This window comes from Salmo salar, chromosome ssa02, assembly GCF_905237065.1.
Source record: "Salmo salar chromosome ssa02, Ssal_v3.1, whole genome shotgun sequence".
Taxonomy (NCBI): Eukaryota; Metazoa; Chordata; class Actinopteri; order Salmoniformes; family Salmonidae; genus Salmo; species Salmo salar.
The window spans coordinates 31,121,112-31,141,553 of record NC_059443.1 but is presented as its reverse complement, the minus strand read 5'-3'; the positions used below and the strand labels follow the sequence as shown (position 1 = coordinate 31,141,553).

The 20,442-nt window shown below is 44.5% G+C and overlaps 1 protein-coding gene across 7 annotated transcripts in view; it reads right to left on the bottom strand.

The window, feature by feature from the left end:
* LOC106579830 (triple functional domain protein) overlaps positions 1-20,442 on the bottom strand; it is a 138,509-nt gene that overhangs the window by 59,446 nt on the left and 58,621 nt on the right. For 6 of the 7 annotated variants that reach the window (XM_014160062.2, XM_045702163.1, XM_045702176.1 and 3 more), the window contains 10 exons: positions 20,108-20,300; positions 16,628-17,176; positions 15,629-15,751; positions 9,179-9,370; positions 7,677-7,808; positions 7,209-7,439; positions 5,578-5,700; positions 5,286-5,477; positions 584-753; positions 40-214 (listed from right to left, as the gene is read on the bottom strand). In XM_014160062.2, coding sequence (XP_014015537.1) covers positions 40-214; positions 584-753; positions 5,286-5,477; positions 5,578-5,700; positions 7,209-7,439; positions 7,677-7,808; positions 9,179-9,370; positions 15,629-15,751; positions 16,628-17,176; positions 20,108-20,300 — 2,080 coding nt within the window. Of the gene's footprint in view, positions 1-39; positions 215-583; positions 754-5,285; positions 5,478-5,577; positions 5,701-7,208; positions 7,440-7,676; positions 7,809-9,178; positions 9,371-9,997; positions 10,083-15,628; positions 15,752-16,627; positions 17,177-20,107; positions 20,301-20,442 lie in introns of those variants that run through there. The other variant, XM_045702173.1, reaches the window with a different exon arrangement.

The following is a 20,442-nucleotide window of genomic DNA, read 5'->3' as shown; positions in this document are numbered from 1 at the left end:
TTGATCGATCTGAACTTTATGGACATGGGGGCCACTTACGTCGATGGCGTCCCTCTCGAAGATGCGTAGCTGCAGGAAGAGTTCCAGTTTGATCTTCCTCTCCTGAAACAGGTCTTCCATCTGAGCCTGGGCCTCGTCCAGCTGCTGTAGGACACTCTGGATGTGGGCCATGGAGCTGTTGTGGGGAGTCTTGTTACTGGAGATAGCAGAGTCCCTGTGTGGAGGCCGGAGTCAGAGGTTAGATAGGTCAACACACACATTAAATACACTCCTTTCAATATCATGAATGACATGTAACACTGTAGGTGGTGGAACAGCTAGAAGAGTTTAATTATGTTAGATGGTATGCTCTTAGAAGCTTCAAATGCACCTCTGTTGCCTCTTAATGGTAGGGTAAATACAGCCTTGGGGGACAGTAATACTGCTCTACAATGCTGAACAGTTCTAAATAAACACAAAACTACCTTTATTACTTGGTAAATTAGCTCAGATCTACAAAAGTAGAGGGGGTAGCATATTTCTATGGCGGGTAGGGGCTAGAAGGGATGGATTTAGGATGGAGGATGAGTGCGCTGTGAGCTACCTGAGCTGCTGGATGAGGTCCTCTCCCTCCTTGATGACGTTGACAGTGGCCTGCAGGGTGGTCTGTTGCTGCTGGCCGAAGCGTTTGATCAGGTCCTGCACCGCCTCCACAGACTCAGCATACACATCATCCAGCAGCTCCTTCTGCAGCTCCTCCAACCACGTCCACAGCTGCATGGGCACACAGTGACAGACAGCCCAGGCAGCCAATCAGAAATACAGTAAGAGGTCTGCCGGCCAATCACACGAGAGCAACTTGTTACGCTACAAACACATTAGAAAGGTAAAGGAGCTGACTGCTGTCACACAGAGAGCCAGGTAAAGAAGGACAAAGCATAGGAGAGAGGGAGAGAAAGAGGAGTGAAGGAGGGAGCTGCATTGAGTCATTGTGGCAGGATTAACCATCTGGTTATATTGGCAGGGTGGGCCAAACTAAAGTACCCGTACCAGCAGGTAGGACCCTCCCTGCCCAATCTACTACCCACTGCTTTTTTTCTATGCATCCCAAATGGCACCCTCTTCCCTATATAGTGCATTACTTATGACCAGCTCCAGTAGGGCCCTTTTCAAAATTCAAAGTGTGCTATGTAGGGAATAGGATGCCATTTGAGACCCAAAATGTGTTTTGTTCCAGTTCATACAGCTCTATTTTTCCATATTAACACACACAGACAGGCAAACACAACACAGGCTAAAAACAGAGGAGGAAAGTTGGAACTGGGCCTAATCCAACCACCTCTATACAACAGATGGGTATTATTACACCATATGGACACATAAAAGAAATGATGAATTCATATGAATATCAGGCCACCACCAACCACTGTGAGTCATATACTGTAAAGATGATATCAATGTCAGCACACAGAGTAAAGCACAGCGCACTGGCACAGAACCTTTACAGAAAGGTTAATGCTGTTCATTAATGCCTAAACGAATGACACTGATTGAAACAACACAGATTGCAAGTTAACGTTCTCATAAAAACTTCATGTTGTTTTTAGGAGACTACAGTGAAGCACCACCTCTATAGGTAAACCGGCCACCTCTCTCTCAGCCACAACATTGAACAATGGGAAGAAACACTCATTCCAAAGGTCTGCCTTCGTACAAGGGAAACCTTTCAAACACAACACACATGTAATCTTCACCACAAATAAAGGCATGACAAATTACAGCTTTGAATAGAAGGCATTTCAGAAACAGAACAGCTTCTTAAATTGTGGCAATAGCTCTAGGCTCCAGTCTAGTAGATGAGAGTAGTAGAGGGGGAGGAAGACACTGTGTTTAGGCTGTTGGAGATGTGTGTTACGCTCAGGGAAATACGTCTATGTGTCAGTGTCACTTTGGGCAGCCCATCCACTGTCACAGGACACACACACATCATTAAGTGATGATGACCGAGGAGCCGGTGTTTGGAGGATATATTGGCAGGGGTGTTGTTAGAGTTCCGGCAAACCGTGGCTTCCAGGGCATTATTATCACTTTTATATTACGGGTTACCAACATATTCAAATAATGATTTACATATTTTAATTAAAAATGTTATTTTAATGAATTTATTCATACTATTTCATCCTTCCACAAGATATAGTCCCGACACAAATCTAGGGTTGCTACCCAAGCCGGCTGGTCGTTTGTTCTATCGGTTCGGATGGCAGAGACGCGACCCAGTCATTAAGTCTTTTTGTTCTGTATCCATGGACGCGACCCAGTTGTTTGTTCTAAACGTTCCATTGCCATACTGGCTGAAAACATTCTTATCCCTTGCTTGCTAGCTAGCCAATAACGGCTAATTTACAGTCACATCAAACAGTGCAGCCAGAATAACAACAAAGGGGCTGGATTAGCATTTGTTTAAGCTGTTTTCTAGTGACATTTATTTGGATACATCCATAACAATGATCTAATGATGCGCGATTTCACCTGGCATAGAAAATGTGCTCTCTCGTCAGGACACTGTTGTTCTGAGGAGCTAGCCAACAACACAGCTAACACAATCACTTCAAACTGAAGCTGGAAAGACAGCAAACTAGCTGCACTTCATTTCGTTTGACCTGGTTTCTATTGATACTTCTTTGTATATATCCATAAAATGTATGTTGATTCTTGATTTCGACTCTGGCTGAAAAAGCTGCCTGCCTGTCTGTCTCATCCTGACTCGCGACACCTTCATTACTAAAGGACAGCTGGAGATCGAATTTGAATATTGAAACAATGTTGCAAATGTCGGAGAGGCATACAGAAAGGTTTATACAAATCTCCTCTGTTAAAAACGAAATGCCAGTCTAAAAGAAATGTGAGATAATGTCTAGATGCTTTTTATAAATTGCTCAGCTGGGCTGATGAGACAGTGGATTGCGCATGCAGATGGAACAGAGTAAATATGCATTTTAACATCATAGATTTAGCCAGTGCTAATTTATGGAATAGACACAGGCTGGAATGCGGTTTTAACCAATCAGCATTCAGGATTAGACCCAGCCGTTGTATAAATACAACATAATGCCCGCACGCACACTTCTACTCTTCAGTGTGTGGGCGGTGTGTTGTGTGGCAGTACTAATGTAATACATTCTTCATGCCACTAAACTCCTGTATCAAACCTCTTATTACCCTGGCTGGCTGTCATCTCTTTCACAACACTAACTGGGCTGGGGCGAGGGGGAGGTTGAACTCCTTTAAAGGTTGAACTTAATCTGGATGGTTGTACAGTCGTCTCAAATAAAACTGTGAAGGACCTCGGCGTTACTCTGGACCCTGATCTCTCTTTTGAAGAACATATCAAGACTGTTTCAAGGACAGCTTTTTTCCATCTACGTAACATTGCAAAAATCAGAAACTTTCTGTCCAAAAATGACGCAGAAAAATTTATCCATGCTTTTGTTACTTCTAGGCTGGACTACTGCAATGCTCTACTTTCCGGCTACCCGGATAAAGCACTAAATAAACTTCAGTTAGTGCTAAATACGGCTGCTAGAATCCTGACTAGAACCAAAAAATTTGATCATATTACTCCAGTGCTAGCCTCCCTACACTGGCTTCCTGTTAAGGAAAGGGCTGATTTCAAGGTTTTACTGCTAACCTACAAAGCATTACATGGGCTTGCTCCTACCTATCTTTCCGATTTGGTCCTGCCGTACATACCTACACGTACGCTACGGTCACAAGACGCAGGCCTCCTAATTGTCCCTAGAATTTCTAAGCAAACGGCTGGAGGTAGGGCTTTCTCCTATAGAGCTCCATTTTTATGGAATGGTCTGCCTACCAATGTGAGAGACGCAGACTCAGTCTCAACCTTTAAGTCTTTACTGAAGACTTATCTCTTCAGTAGGTCCTATGATTAAGTATAGTCTGGCCCAGGAATGTGAAGGTGAACGGAAAGGCTGGAGCAACGAACCGCCCTTGCTGTCTCTGCCTTGCCGGTTCCCCTCTTTCCACTGGGATTCTCTGCCTCTAACCCTTTTACAGGGGCTGAGTCACTGGCTTACTGGTGTTCTTCCATGCCGTCCATGGGAGGGGTGCGTCACTTGAGTGGGTTGAGTCACTGACGTGGTCTTCCTGTCTGGGTTGGCGCCCCCCCTTGGGTTGTGCCATGGCGGAGATCGTTGTGGGCTATACTCGGCCTTGTCTTAGGACGGTAAGTTGGTGGTTGGAGACATCCCTCTAGTGGTGTGGGGGCTGTGCTTTGGCAAAGTGGGTGGGGTTATATCCTGCCTGTTTGGCCCTGTCCGGGGGTATCATCGGATGGGGCCACAGTGTCTCCTGACCCCTCATCTCAGCCTCCAGTATTTATGCTGCAGTAGTTTGTGTCGGGGGGCTAGGGTCAGTCTGTTATATCTGGAGTATTTCTCCTGTCTTATCCGATGTCCTGTGTGAATTTAAGTATGCTCTCTCTAATTCTCTCTTTCCGAGGACCTGAGCCCTAGGACCATGCCTCAGGACTACCTGGCATGATGACTCCTTGCTGTCCCCAGTCCACCTGGCCGTGCTGCTGCTCCAGTTTCAACCGTTCTGCCTGCGGCTATGGAACCCTGACCTGTTCACCGGACGTGCTTGTTGCACCCTCGACAACTACTATGATTATTATTATTTGACCATGCTGGTCATTTATGAACATTTTAACATTTTAACATCTTGACCATGTTCTGTTATAATATCCACCCTGCACAGCCAGAAGAGGACTGGCCACCCCTCATAGCCTGGTTCCTCTCTAGGTTTCTTCCTAGGTTTTTGGCCTTTCTAGGGAGTTTTTCCTAGGGAGTTTTTCCTAGCCACCGTGCTTCTTTCACATGCTTTGCTTGCTGTTTGGGGTTTTAGGCTGGGTTTCTGTACAGCACTTTGAGATATCAGCTGATGTACGAAGGGCTATATAAAAATAAATTTGATTTGATTTGAACTTAAACTTTCCTCAGGGTGAGCAGTGGAGAACCCTCTCACAGCCCTACCATGACAACATCTACACCAGATGTCATTACCACCTCTAGAGGGGTATCAATATTACAACAGCTAGCTGGCAGGTCTCAATACACACAACTTTCTTTAATAGTTAAAAGGGTTTAAAGTCATTTCACACTCAGATTCATGCAATTTAGTAGACTCTGAGCTATAGCCCTGACTAGAGACATACTGTAGATCAGTACCTGTTTTTTCAACAGGTACAGATCTACTGTATAAGCCTATAAGGGGACCCAGGCTCGTACCTCTTTGACGTGAGTATGGAAGGCCACAGACATGTCCAGGAGGACCTTACGTTGCTCCACGCGACGTACAAAGTCCTGGATGCGGTCCTCTAGCTGGTGGGCTGCCTGGTAGATCTCCTCTGGATCACATTCTCCTGTCTGGGCCAGCTGCTCTGCTGCCTCCAGCAGCTTGTCAGCGTTAGTATAGGTGTTCTGGACAGGGGGACATTAGAAGAGACATTATGCGGATATAAATGAATAAGTTCACAAACTATAATACTATTTTTCTCTGTGTGTGTGTGTCCCAGCTCACCTGGGCCACCTCCTCAAAGTCCTCGTGTCTCTTCTGCAAGGCCCGAGCTCTGTGTAGGGACTTCCCCACTCCGGTATGCTTACTGAGGAAGGCTTCACCATGGTTCTCTATCCAGTCCAGCACCTGCACACATGCACACACACACACACACACACACACACACACACACACACACACACACACACACACACACACACACACACACACACACACACAGGGGCGAGAGATTGAGAGACTGAAATATACCGGTATAGAGAGGGTTTGCCAGAGCCCTGTCTAATAAAGGCTGTTATTAGGACACTAGAGTGATGTAGCACATGCTCGATCACAACATCTGTGTACAGTGATAGGCCTTTGGATAGTCGCTACTTGGAATCAGAAACGTTGAGCATTTGATTGAGCCTGCCTGGCTAGAATGGAACCAATTAAATAGGCTAGTCCCAAAAGTACAAACCCAGCACTCCATGCAGGCTCAATTAAATGCGTGAAGCATTTGCAAGAAAACAGATACTAGTTGAACCCAGGTGTGGTGACTATTAGCCTATGAACAGGGATATTATTGGTATGTACTGTATGCGCTGATCTGATGTGCTGCGCCACAAGGGGGAGCTTTGGGACTTTTAGCTTGACGAACTGTGTCTGGGACAGCTCTATAGATGGCCCTGTTCTGTCCAAGGCTACTGCCATAACATAATGCCTTCCCAGTTCAGACCCACCCTCTACCCTCTGCTCTGCATCACTGTGCCAAGTCTGGGCCTGCGTCTCAAACGGTTCCCTATTCCTAGTCCATAAGTTTTGGTCAAAAGTAGTGCACCATATAGGGAATAGGGTGTCATTTGGGACACAGCCTGGCACTTTTAATAAGGAAACATGGATGAAGAAATCCATAATCCACTACAGACCAACGTGTCAGCCTTTCTATGGACTGTGATAATATATCTCAGTTAATAACGGCCTTATTATTTATTGAACAGATGGGTGGCCAGTTGCCTCATCTCACTATTATTGCTGAACAGAAGAATAAACAAGGTTTTTGATAGTGGGTTTTTCAAGGTCTCTCCTCTTAGAGCGCATCATTCTATGGGACATATGGAACACGCAACACATTATGTGGCGGTAAATTGGATTACCATGGCAACTAGTACGTATCAGGAGAGAGAGAGAAACAGAGAGAGAGAGAGAGAGCAGGAGAGAGAGAGAGAGAGAGATACAGAGAGAGAGATACAGAGAGAGAGATACAGAGAATAGAGAGCATGTCCACAGGGCACAGAGAAGTAGAAACCAGCTCAGTCCTAATCACAAGGGTCTGTCAGCCACTCACGCAGATAAGTTTTCACTCAGAAACCCCAGGAGCCACTGAAAACGCTTTGAAGAAAGTGGAGACAGCTAAATGTACTCTGCAAAATTACAACACGGTTCTCTTTGGTGTTGAACATGCATGAAAATCAGGTTTTAGATTAATAAAACACTGTACAATAAGTATAGTGGTCTGTGACAATGATGGTAAGTATCTGTGTATTATGTATTCTGTGTGTTTGTTTGTGTTTGAGTGTGTGTTTGTGTCATTGTGTGTGTGAGTGTGTGTGTTGTTGTGTGTGTGTGTGTGTCTGCGTCTTCCTCAGCGTGTGTACCTGCTGGACGTCCTGTTGGAAGACACAGAGCTGCAGGCGCTGGTGCAGCCGGACCTTGCGGTGTTGCCAGATGTTTTCCAGTTGTCTCTGGTGGTGTAGCACCTCGTGGATGATGTCCAGTACGTGGTGCACAGCCTTGGAGTAGTTGGCCGAGGCCGTCAGCGAATCAGCACTGCCCGGGGTCAGGGGCCGCTGCAGCTTGTCCAATAGGGACTTCCCGTCTTGGCTGACCTGGGAGAGGAAAGGAGAAGATAGGAGAGATCCCAGGTGAGGTGGGCAAAAGGTTGACAATGAACTTTGAAAACACAACTGAATCGGAATTATGCAGGATTACTTCAGTGCATGCTGCAAATGCTATTTATTTTACTTTAAAGCACGACGACACAAAAAGGGCTAATCACCGACTAATCCCTTCAGTACATGAGCACTGGGCACTAGAATGTGTAGTGACTGCAGGCCCCACAGTACCTCAGAGTAGGCAGTGGTGATGTGCTCATAGAGTCCTGTGTGATGGTGGATGGTGTCCTCCAAGTCCTGTAGCTCAGAGGGCAGGTCTCCTTCTCCACACGCCTTACACCACGGCTCCACATTACCCATGTACTGGAGGAGACACACACACACACAATCACACATTATAATGGTAATCACAAGGGTGTGTGTGCATGGTGGTGTGTGGTACAGAAAGTAAAAAGATCAAAACCAATAGCAGATTAAAGGTATATTATGCAAATTCTAAACGGCACATTAGTTCCACTATTTTAGAAGGGTTAAATAACGTCATGACTACCTAAATGTACCACAGCATTTGTATGTGCAATCATCCAACCACGGTAACTAGCGCACACAAAAACACTCTTGTTCTAAAATACTCAAACGTGTATAGATCAAAAACAGGCAATGAAAAATACTTATACTTGTCCTCGTGTCTGTCTATGTCTTTCTAACCCTCCCTCTCTGTCTCCGTCTGTCTGCCACCCTTTCTGTCTGCCTGTCTGTCTGTTTAGTAAATCAGTAAATTACACATTCATGGCAGGGGATGAAAGCAACACATTGCCTTGCAGGCAGCCCTAGCTAGCATTATTATTAGCTCTGCATCATCCCAGCAGCGTACTACAATGCCATTAAGAGATAGGAACTATTTTCATCTGTTCCTGTGGGAGCTGGCCAGGGAGAGGAGGAGAGGAAAGTAGAACAGAAAGTAGAGGCACTTCAGGAGAATAATGATACAAAACAAGTGATTATTCTAGAAATGGAGGGATGAAGAGAGCGGAGATAAAAGACAAAGGCATCATCTCATTTCATTTTTTCAGTGCGTATCTCTCTCTTTGTGTCTCCTCAATCATCCCCCTTTTGTCCACAGACTGACAGAGAGGTTTCAGTTTACCACAGCTTCACTAGAACCATGGTAAACAAACACAGACACACACAGCACTGAAACTTAGCTTCACATGCCAACCGCAAACAACCAGTAGAGTAGAGACAACACCTCCACTTGAATCAGTTTGTTGGAAAACATATGACAACAACTAAGTCCACATATAACATGGGCTTACAATCCAGCCTCTACCAAAGTAGGGTAAGATTCAATCCATGGAGTAGCTTCAAATCCTTGGGGATAGTAGGGTACACAAACCTGTAGTCTATAACAATACCGCTCACCCTGCTACTCTGGACATCTGGTTTCAACCTGACCTCATGCACTACAATAGAGGTGAAGAGAGAAGAAGGCAGAGAGGTTACAGAGAGAGGGAGGAGGAGAAAGACAGACAGAGAGAGGAGGGGGAGTAAAACGAGGCAGAGAGAGGTAAAGAGAGAGGAAAATAACAAGAGTGTGTGTCTCTGTAGGAGCACAGCGCTGGAACAGGTACTAGAGTGTTTTGGCCCTTTTCTGTTCAATCTGGAAAATCCCAATGTGTGTGTGCGAGTGTTGTTGTTGTTTGTGTGTGTATGTGTGTGTGCTTCCTCCTCACCTGGTCAACCTTCAGGTGGAAGGCAGCAGACATCTCCAGTAGGGTGGAGCGTTCGTCCAAGGCAGCAGCGAAGGCCTTCCACTCCTGCTCCAACTGACCTGAGATCTGCTGGATCTGCTGCGACGCGTAGTGACCAGACTCCAACAGCCGGTTCCCCACAGACATGATGCGGTTGATATTTACATAGACATTCTGGAAGGAGAGTGGAGGAGACATATTAGATATTCTGTAAGAGTGGAGAAGACATGACGAGGTTAATAGTTACATAGATATTCTGTAAGGAGAGAGGGGGGGACATGACAGACATTCTGTGAGGAGAGGGGAGTAAAGTATTACCAGTAATCACATAGACAGAGATAGAGCGGGAAGGAGACAGAGAGGGAGGGAGACAGACAAACAGGGTGACAGACAGACAGAAAGGGAGGGCGACAGGGAGGGAGTCACAGACAGGCAGGAAGGGAGGAGGGAGGGAGACAGAGAGGGGCGGAGACGGACAAGCATAAAGACAGACAGAGACAGAGAGAGAAGGAGACAGAAACACAGATAGACCGGCAGACCTAGATGGAGGGAGACAGACAGAGAGAGAGGGAGGGTTAGAAAGACATAGATCAGCACAAGGTGGGCCATGGCTACAGACCCGGCCACAGGAGGGCCTACATCAATAGTAAGGGCTTGGGAGGCTGGTGAGAAGTTAACACAGAACACACACAACACAACCTACTGTACACACACAACCTACTGTACACACACAACCTACTGTACACACACACACAACCAAGTCCAAATCAAACACAAAAACCCAGAGAGACTATTACTCACTGAGAAGAGAACAGAACCACTCCAGTCCAAACAAAAACACCAGCAAGCCTCAGCCTCTACTCTCTTATGTTACAGTGAACAGAGGGGAGGTAAAATATCAACTGGAAACAGCCAATAAGGGGACTACTACCACAGTGCTAAGTGCCTGTATTGTGAAACCAAATAAAGCTGCATCCTGTCGAGAAAATACATAGAATGGTCACGCCAGAAATGTGTCCAGAATTGAGAATGTCAGTGAAGTCAAAACAAAAGAATATTGAGCATTTTCAGTGTAAGTAAAAAAACACTTGAGATTCATGGTAAATTACATGTTACAATATTTTAAAATGCTAAACTGCTGAACCAACAAACGCAGCCAATCAAAAGATTAAGGAAGTGACGGTGAGTGTGCAGCAGGCAGCTGATGTTAGTTATCCAGTGAAGCGTAGTGAGCCGAACGGAGTGGAGGGGCTACACCCGTGGGAGAGGAGGAAGTCTCTCTAGTCTGACCACATGTCCACATGCTTCCACTCAGCCAGCCCCAGCCAGCCCCGACGGACGCCCACAGCACTGTGTGTGGCTGGGTGGGGACAGAGAAGGGGACGGAAGGTGCGGATAAGGGAGGGCATAGCAGGAGATCCACCCAGACAGAAAGAGGTTCAGTCACAGGTCATGAGTTTCTCCCTCTCCTTTATCACCCATATCACAGTGATAATATCACATGGCTTAAGGCTACACCGCTCACTGCCTGCCTGCTGCTCAAAACAAACCCTTTGGATGGGTTTGATTGTGGTAGTACAACTTCCAATCCAAAGAAAAGTGAATAGGGGGGATCTAGTTTATAGTACAGTCACACACAGGCTGTGTTGTACTAAAACAGTGGTCATTACTTTCGAGTCCTATTGGATCTAGTACAGCTCAACAATTGCCAAGCTTCCCCTGCTTGAGAAGCCCTTTTAGTAGGCTTCCTCTTTCACGTGGTCAGAGCTACAACGTTATCCCAATGGTTTAATGAGGTGTTTATGGGAGACGAGCTCTCGCTGCCAGCTGTGGACACACACACAGTTGATGAGCTCTCGCTGCCTGCTGTAGAGATCTACGGCATGCTGGGTAATTAGCATCTGTCGGTTAGGGATCGATACACTCCCTGACGCTGTCAGCGTCATCCTACTACTCACACACTAAAACCAAAACAACGAAAGAACAACACGATGTCCCTTTAAAAGCTGTTGTGACAAGATAGACATAGATCAGCAAACACAAATGAATTATTCCATTTTACATGCAGGACTGTTAGCATTCAATTACCCCTTTTATCTAAATGAGAGGCTTTAATGAATCACAAAAAACCGCAGTGTGTTCTGAAACAGAGGTGGGTGAATCCTCATTATACTAATCCATAGCAGGGGAACATCAATGGACCAATGTTCAACATCTCTGTCTGTCTGCAAACACTTTTTAAACTGATGAGAGTTGAGAACACCACACGCGGACAAACAGACAGACATACGGACAGGCAGAACGGACACACACAGGGCTGGGCTAGATAAAGACATCTGCCCTCCTGAAAAAACGACAAACGCCTCTGACTCCGACGACATCTGTGAAGCATTCAAATGTAAGGCTAAATAACAGTCTCTCTCCACTACATGGCTTCGTTCCTGGATGTAAACGACAAGCAGCATGGTATCTTAGCCAGGGGGACCCGAGTTAAAGGGAAAGTAAACACTGGGTCAGGCCTCTGCATAGTATCCATTGACTGATCACATTACATACGCCACCAAGGCTTACCCACACAGCAACATACCACAGAACCTTCCTCTGTCTCTCAAGCATTGCACATATCTGAGCACTTAGAGCAGGGAGGGTCCACTCCACAGAGGAAGATACTGACACTTATACTGCTGTCACAAAGCCCATTTTTGCATGGCAAAGATATGAAGTGTGGTCGCTTTCCATCTCCACATCCCAGACTTGGGGAATTCAAAACAAATGCAATCAAGAGTTATTTGTCTACGCCAAAGGGACTGGTCCGACGTGAACATGTTTCCATTTTGTTTTCGGTGTAAACGAACAGACAACATTACAGATAGGATCAGGATGGAACAGGAAGAACTAATCAATGAGACTGACACAGTAATGGAGGTCTTGGCATATGCCATTAACCCAAGTCTGAGTCCCAAATGGCACCCTATTCCCAATATAGTGCACTACTTTTGACCTGGGTCCATATGGCTCTAGTCAAAAGTGGTGCACTATGTAGGGAATAGGGTGCCATTTGGGACAGAGACCTAGGCTCATAGACTCTGAGAGGGTGAGGGGGGGGAGAATGTCTTGAACAGGAAGCACCTGGGGTTACTGGCTAGCGTTCTCCAAAATAAGGAACATGACAGAAAGACTATTTTTATTTCATATTTACATTGTTAATATTCACACAGAGAGGAGACACTAGGAGACTAGGCCACAATGACATCACGTCCATTCTAGCATTACCATTTCCATTATGTATTTCAAACAGGCTTCCATTGTGCCGCTATCAGATGGCCATCTGCTTTTCTATTGAACTGGTTTTGAATTTCTGGCAATAGTCAAGGGCACGTTCCTCCCCAAAGTGGAACCATAGAGTGTAATGTTACAACAACACCAGAGGGGGCAGTCTACCATCACATCTCCATACTTTTCATTTGCATATTACAAATGACATAATCATAGATGATCATCATCAGCCCCAGCCTAAATGGCTGAACTCTCGTCTAGCTGGGGAATCTGGGATATTGGGATATTTACTCAAGGTGGCAAAAAGCAGATTTAACACAACAGTGAACACATTAACACATTGTGATTACTACTGCTGCTGTCCATTATGCTTCATTGTGATAATCTTCCCTTTCAAACGCACGCACACATTTTACCCTCACAGTATCATCATCAGCAACTAGCTCTACCTCCCAAATATGATCCTGGCAGTCACATAGTCTTTCTAGTCAACAGGAAGCAAAGGCATCCTGGGGAAAAGGGGGTGTCAGTGCCTGTTTCAGAGTCCCCCTGCCTGTTGTTGACACTGCACACTGATGGCTAAGTCATGCACAATAATGCCTGTGTGACTGTGACCAGGGCTGGGTCTGGTGAACCCCCTCCCTCAATGGGGCTGTCTGTCAGCTTCTCAAAACAAGCTAGGCTGGCTCAGCACAAAATAACTCCATAAACAAGCAAGATCATACTAAATGATAAGAGGATAACATTTAATTGTATAGAGCAGTGGTTCCCAAACTGTTGGGCGAGGGGTCAGCTGAAAAAATAAATACAAATATTTTTTTAAGGAACTTAGTCCGGATTTAAACTTTAAACTTACTTATAGAGGAATATGTCCAAGGAAACAATGTCATAGAGTGTAATTGTACTTAGTGTAAGTGTACTTTACAGTATCAGACCACCATACAATCTAGAGCTAGGTTCCACAACTGGCGGCCTGCGAGCTGAATTCATTGCTAAACATAAAAGACTGTAAAAACACCAGGAAATTTGTTCCAAGTGACTGTAATTTAGGAAATCTGTTCCCAAGTATTTCCATGCATAATAGAGAGATGTGATCATATACAAATGTAAGCAAGGTTTGAAATTATTATGTTTTAGTCAAAAATGATATCTGTTTGACTCTTCTTGCGGTCAATTTGTAGTCTAGAAATGATTTGTATTTATGTTCCGGCGCCAAGACCATCCGCTCAAGAAAAAAATCGGCCCGCGGCTGAATCTAGTTGATGATCCCTGATGTAGAGAATACGAAAATACAGTAAAACAAAAAGTTAGGGCTTCAATTCATTCCCTCATTTTCCCCTGGTTGGCCCCATGAGCAGCAGAGAGTAGATGGGGGCCGGAGCTAGGGCCCTGTACTGACTACTGACAGCCAGGGCAAGGCAAAGGGGAGGGCTGGAGAGGGCAAGGATGAGTGGAGGGAGGGAGGAAGAGAGGGCAGAGAGACCAAGTGATTTATCAGCTTCCCCTACAGAACACAGCTAGGGCCTTTAACCCTGCAGGCAGCCAGGGAGGGTCAGGACAGTTAGCACACACATACACACACACATACACACAGACACACATACAGACAGACACACACATACATACAGACAGACAAACAAAAAACACACAAACACATACAGGCAGGAAATGGACGGCTTGTCTCAACCTCACACTGCATGTGGTAGGTACTGGGAGGACTGTTTAGTTTAACCCATCATTATATGGCCCTTTTAAGGGGGGGTGACTATAATTAAGCTATAGATGACTATAAATAAGGTATAGTTGACTATAAATAAGGTATAGATGACTATAAATAAGGTATAGATGACTATAAATAAGGTATAGTTGACAATAATTAAGCTATAGATGACTATAAATAAGGTATAGTTGACTATAAATAAGGTATAGATGACTATAAATAAGCTATAGATGACTATAAATAAGCTATAGATGACTATAAATAAGGTATAGTTGACTATAAATAAGGTATAGTTGACTATAAATAAGGTATAGTTGACTATAAATAAGGTATAGATGACTATAAATAAGGTATAGATGACTATAATTAAGCTATAGATGACTATAAATAAAGTATAGTTGACTATAAATAAGGTATAGATGACTATAAATAAGCTATAGATGACTATAAATAAGGTATAGTTGACTATAAATAAGCTATAGATGACTATAAATAAGGTATAGATGACTATAAATAAGGTATAGATGACTATAAATAAGGTATAGTTGACTATAAATAAGGTATAGATGACTATAATTAAGCTATAGATGACTATAAATAAGGTATAGTTGACTATAAATAAGGTATAGTTGACTATAAATAAGGTATAGATGACTATAAATAAGCTATAGATGACTATAAATAAGGTATAGTTGACTATAAATAAGCTATAGATGACTATAAATAAGCTATATATGACTATAAACAAGGTATAGTTGACTATAAATACGCTATAGATGACTATAAATAAGGTATAGTTGACTATAAATAAGGTATAGATGACTATAAATAAGGTATAGATGACTATAAATAAGCTATAGATGACTATAAATAAGGTATAGATTACTATAAATAAGCTATAGATGACTATAAATAAGGTATAGATTACTATAAATAAGCTATAGATTACTATAAATAAGCTATAGATGACTATAAATAAGGTATAGATGACTATAAATAAGCTATAGATGACTATAAATAAGGTATAGTTGACTATAAATAGGGTATAGATTACTATAAATAAGGTATAGTTGACTATAAATAAGCTATAGATGACTATAAATAAGCTATAGATGACTATAAATAAGGTATAGTTGACTATAAATACGCTATAGATGACTATAAATAAGGTATAGTTGACTATAAATAAGGTATAGATGACTATAAATAAGGTATAGTTGACTATAAATAAGCTATAGATGACTATAAATAAGCTATAGATGACTATAAATAAGCTATAGATGACTATAAATAAGGTATAGTTGACTGTAAATACGCTATAGATGACTGTCAATACACTTCAATGTATTTTAACACAAAGCTGAGGGGTACAGTAGTTTATGGTCATTGGGATAAACCACTGAGTCAATTAGTAATGTAGAAGTGTGTATTCTTACCATACAGTTCATGGCAAAGTGGTTGTGCTGGGTCTGCAGCTCCCCGGCATGCTGGTGGTTCCCTCCTATCTCTGTGTAGCTGGTCAGGAACAGGCCCTTGTTGTGCATGATCCAGTCAAACATCTGTGGACGGCGCGATACACACACAGCCATGGGCACACAAACACACACGCAGGCAGGCACAAGCACACAGAAGATCTCTATTAGCAGGTACTGTATCTTACAGCTCTGGGGGTGAGAGAGAGAGAGAGGGGGGGCTGGGCTAAAGGCTGAGGACATGGATGTTTGGACACTCAGGGAGGCAGATGGAATGACTCCACTCCACTGTATTGAACTGTGTGTCAGCCTGACCCTAGTGTCATGTTGTCATACTGCCTAGACTCGTGATGTTGCCACTGGGAACGCCAGACAGCTGGTCGAGGTTCGTATCACCCTGGAGGGACCTCTAGCTAGCATGACAAGAAAGCTCAGCGTGACAGCTACCATTTCAACTTGACCTCGGAGATATGCTTTAATAACCGGGGACAATAATGACATGCCCGGGGAGGAAGAGGAGGAGGAAGAGGATGAGGTGGTAGTGTAGGAAGAGGAGGAGGAAGAGGAGGTGGTGGTGGGGAGATGTAATTAAAGCTTTGCTCTGACTAACTGACAAACATGTCTGTTTCCACAGCAGGGAGGCATCACATCACCATCTGGCTGATAGCTGCATGACACCCATATAACTGTAGCTGGGTCTATGCACACTGACAGGCTATGGGCCATTACAGTATACTACAAACAAGCATCATTACTCCTGCAGCTACTTATCCCATTCTGTTTGCTATGAAGTAATATTCTCAGTGCAAATCCAGACTTCACTGGTGAGCTTGGGATGCTTTCTTTCTAGTTATGAATGCTAGGATGAGAGATATGGACTAAAATGTGAGTCCTTTGAATAGAAACAAGCCTTGTTCTATTAACACAAAAGTGAAAGTAGTGTGTATTTAGTTCATAACATACCTTCTCTGCATCCTGCTCAAACAGCCGCAGCTGGAAGCACTGGTCCAGTTTCAGCTTGCGCATGTGCCACAGCTGCTGCAGGTGCTGGCGTGTGCCATGCAGCTTGTCCAGCAGGGCACTCACTTTGGGCACCAGGTTGTGGGCATCTGGGTGGCCTGTGAGCCCATCGTTAGCATCCGTTCCCCCGCCGCCGCGGTTAGTGTAGCCTCCAGGGGTGACAGCGCCCTGCTGAAGCCTCTGGAGCAGCCTGCGTCCCTGTGTGTCCAACTCCTCCACCGAGGCCTTGGTGGCCCTCTTCTTGAGCGAGGCGTGTTCCTCCATAAGGCGCCGTGCTCCCTCCAGGTCGCGCGGAAGGTCACGCTGCGCTAAGGTCTCCTGCAGCTCCTCCAGCCGTGCCAAAGCCCGGGCGGCATCGCCGGCGAAGTCCTCGAAGGCCACGCGCACCTCGATCCACTCGTCGTGGTCATACTCCAGGCTGCCCTCGAAGTCTGACGTCAGCTGGGAGGGGTCCACCACCTTGGTCAGGCCCTCGAGAGACACCATGACCGTCTGGAGGAAGAGGGAGGGTTCAGACACTACTATAAACAGCAGTCTGTGAGGAAGAGGGAGGGTTCAGACACTACTATAAACAGCAGTCTGTGAGGAAGAGGGAGGGTTCAGACACTAATATAAACAGCAGTCTGTGAGGAAGAGGGAGGGTTCAGACACTAATATAAACAGCAGTCTGTGAGGAAGAGGGAGGGTTCAGACACTACTATAAACAGCAGTCTGTGAGGAAGAGGGAGGGTTCAGACACTAATATAAACAGCAGTCTGTGAGGAAGAGGGAGGGTTCAGACACTAATATAAACAGCAGTCTGTGAGGAAGAGGGAGGGTTCAGACACTAATATAAACAGCAGTCTGTGAGGAAGAGGGAGGGTTCAGACACTAATATAAACAGCAGTCTGTGAGGAAGAGGGAGGGTTCAGACACTAATATAAACAGCAGTCTGTGAGGAAGAGAAGGGGGTTCAGACACTAATATAAACAGCAGTCTGTGAGGAAGAGGGAGGGTTCAGACACTACTATAAACAGCAGTCTGTGAGGAAGAGGGAGGGTTCAGACACTAATATAAACAGCAGTCTGTGAGGAAGAGGGAGGGTTCAGACACTAATATAAACAGCAGTCTGTGAGGAAGAGAAGGGGGTTCAGACACTAATATAAACAGCAGTCTGTGAGGAAGAGGGAGGGTTCAGACACTAATATAAACAGCAGTCTGTGAGGAAGAGGGAGGGTTCAGACACTAATATAAACAGCAGTCTGTGAGGAAGAGGGAGGGTTCAGACACTAATATAAACAGCAGTCTGTGAGGAAGAGGGAGGGTTCAGACACTAATATAAACAGCAGTCTGTGAGGAAGAGGGAGGGTTCAGACACTACTATAAACAGCAGTCTGTGAGGAAGAGGGAGGGTTCAGACACTAATATAAACAGCAGTCTGTGAGGAAGAGGGAGGGTTCAGACACTAATATAAACAGCAGTCTGTGAGGAAGAGAAGGGGGTTCAGACACTAATATAAACAGCAGTCTGTGAGGAAGAGGGAGGGTTCAGACACTACTATAAACAGCAGTCTGTGAGGAAGAGGGAGGGTTCAGACACTAATATAAACAGCAGTCTGTGAGGAAGAGGGAGGGTTCAGACACTAATATAAACAGCAGTCTGTGAGGAAGAGAAGGGGGTTCAGACACTAATATAAACAGCAGTCTGTGAGGAAGAGGGAGGGTTCAGACACTAATATAAACAGCAGTCTGTGAGGAAGAGGGAGGGTTCAGACACTAATATAAACAGCAGTCTGTGAGGAAGAGGGAGGGTTCAGACACTACTATAAACAGCAGTCTGTGAGGAAGAGGGAGGGTTCAGACACTACTATAAACAGCAGTCTGTGAGGAAGAGGGAGGGTTCAGACACTAATATAAACAGCAGTCTGTGAGGAAGAGGGAGGGTTCAGACACTACTATAAACAGCAGTCTGTGAGGAAGAGGGAGGGTTCAGACACTAATATAAACAGCAGTCTGTGAGGAAGAGGGGGGTTCAGACACTAATATAAACAGCAGTCTGTGAGGAAGAGGGAGGGTTCAGACACTAATATAAACAGCAGTCTGTGAGGAAGAGGGAGGGTTCAGACACTAATATAAACAGCAGTCTGTGAGGAAGAGGGAGGGTTCAGACACTAATATAAACAGCAGTCTGTGAGGAAGAGGGGGGGTTCAGACACTAATATAAACAGCAGTCTGTGAGGAAGAGGGAGGGTTCAGACACTAATATAAACAGCAGTCTGTGAGGAAGAGGGAGGGTTCAGACACTAATATAAACAGCAGTCTGTGAGGAAGAGGGGGGTTCAGACACTAATATAAACAGCAGTCTGTGAGGAAGAGGGAGGGTTCAGACACTAATATAAACAGCAGTCTGTGAGGAAGAGGGGGGGTTCAGACACTAATATAAACAGCAGTCTGTGAGGAAGAGGGAGGGTTCAGACACTAATATAAACAGCAGTCTGTGAGGAAGGTATGGAAGGAGATCCGAGAAGTAGAATGTCATCTTATGACACATGGACGTCATTCTCAAGCCCAATGAAATTACACCCTGATGCATGAGACGCCCGAGATGCAGATATCATTATTAACGACTATCATGTTACTAAACCAACTGAATAGATTATGCTATCACTGTGAGTCAAAATTCTATAACCAACATAATTAAACATGGATTATGAGGAGTGGTCAACAGATCTATTACGTCCAATGTTCACTTGAAAAGGTGGGCAAAAACATTCCAGGAATTTTAGCTGCAGCCATAACAAATAAAATCCCTATGAGATAACATCAACACATGCAGTATCCACAGCTCTTTAAAGCCCATTCATGTGTATGTTGTGTATTCTTTAGCAGTGGGCTCAGGTTAACGCCAATCTGGATGTCCCTAATCAGACTGCCCTCTTTACTGAGACTCTGCTCTCTCTGAGGCCCAAATATCCTTGTTCCACTCTAAATAGGTCAGAACTAAATTTAACAGCTCCAGCTTCCTACCCACACGGGACTCTCTGTCACAGCTTTAATATCACTTTCCAATTCCACACAACACTTCCTAGGGCTCATAACGACATCTTGGAACACTTATACACAACTTTAATTCAATTTGAAGGCAAACAATTCATTTGAACAAAAACGAAGAAAAACATTCACATTGCAAACTAATTGCCTCATGCCTTACAACTCCAGAGACTACAAACATATTCTCAGTATAGCCTAAAGATGATTAAGACATACAATCTCCTCAGACACTTTTGGGAAAAGATCCACATCTGAGGATCGATTCAAAGCGGTTGAGTCATATTGCTATGGTACTTTTCTCAGAACCCATAAGGCAATCTCACGCTAGCTAACTTGCTTGCTCAAATTATTCTGTATGAATGTCATCACAAGAGACTATGCAGGGTGGACCTACCTCAAATTCAAACTTGGAGCTCCCAAAATTGGTCCTCTGTTTCTGCCAGAAGTTGTCTGGTTTGATGATGAGGGCGACGTGGATGCAGGAAGGGAAGGACTCCTGCAGGATCTTCAGAAGAGGCTTGATGCTGTCCCACTTAGAGCCTCGCATGTCAACGATGACCGTGAAGCCATGTCTGCTCACCTCCTCACTGAGACAAACCAAGACCACAAGCAGCCATGAAATTCACAAATCACCACTCAAATATTTTGTTTACTTCCATGACAAAAAACTATTGTTAATATTCAAATGAAAATGAAATGGGTGGTGAAAATTTCTTTCACCAGGTGCCT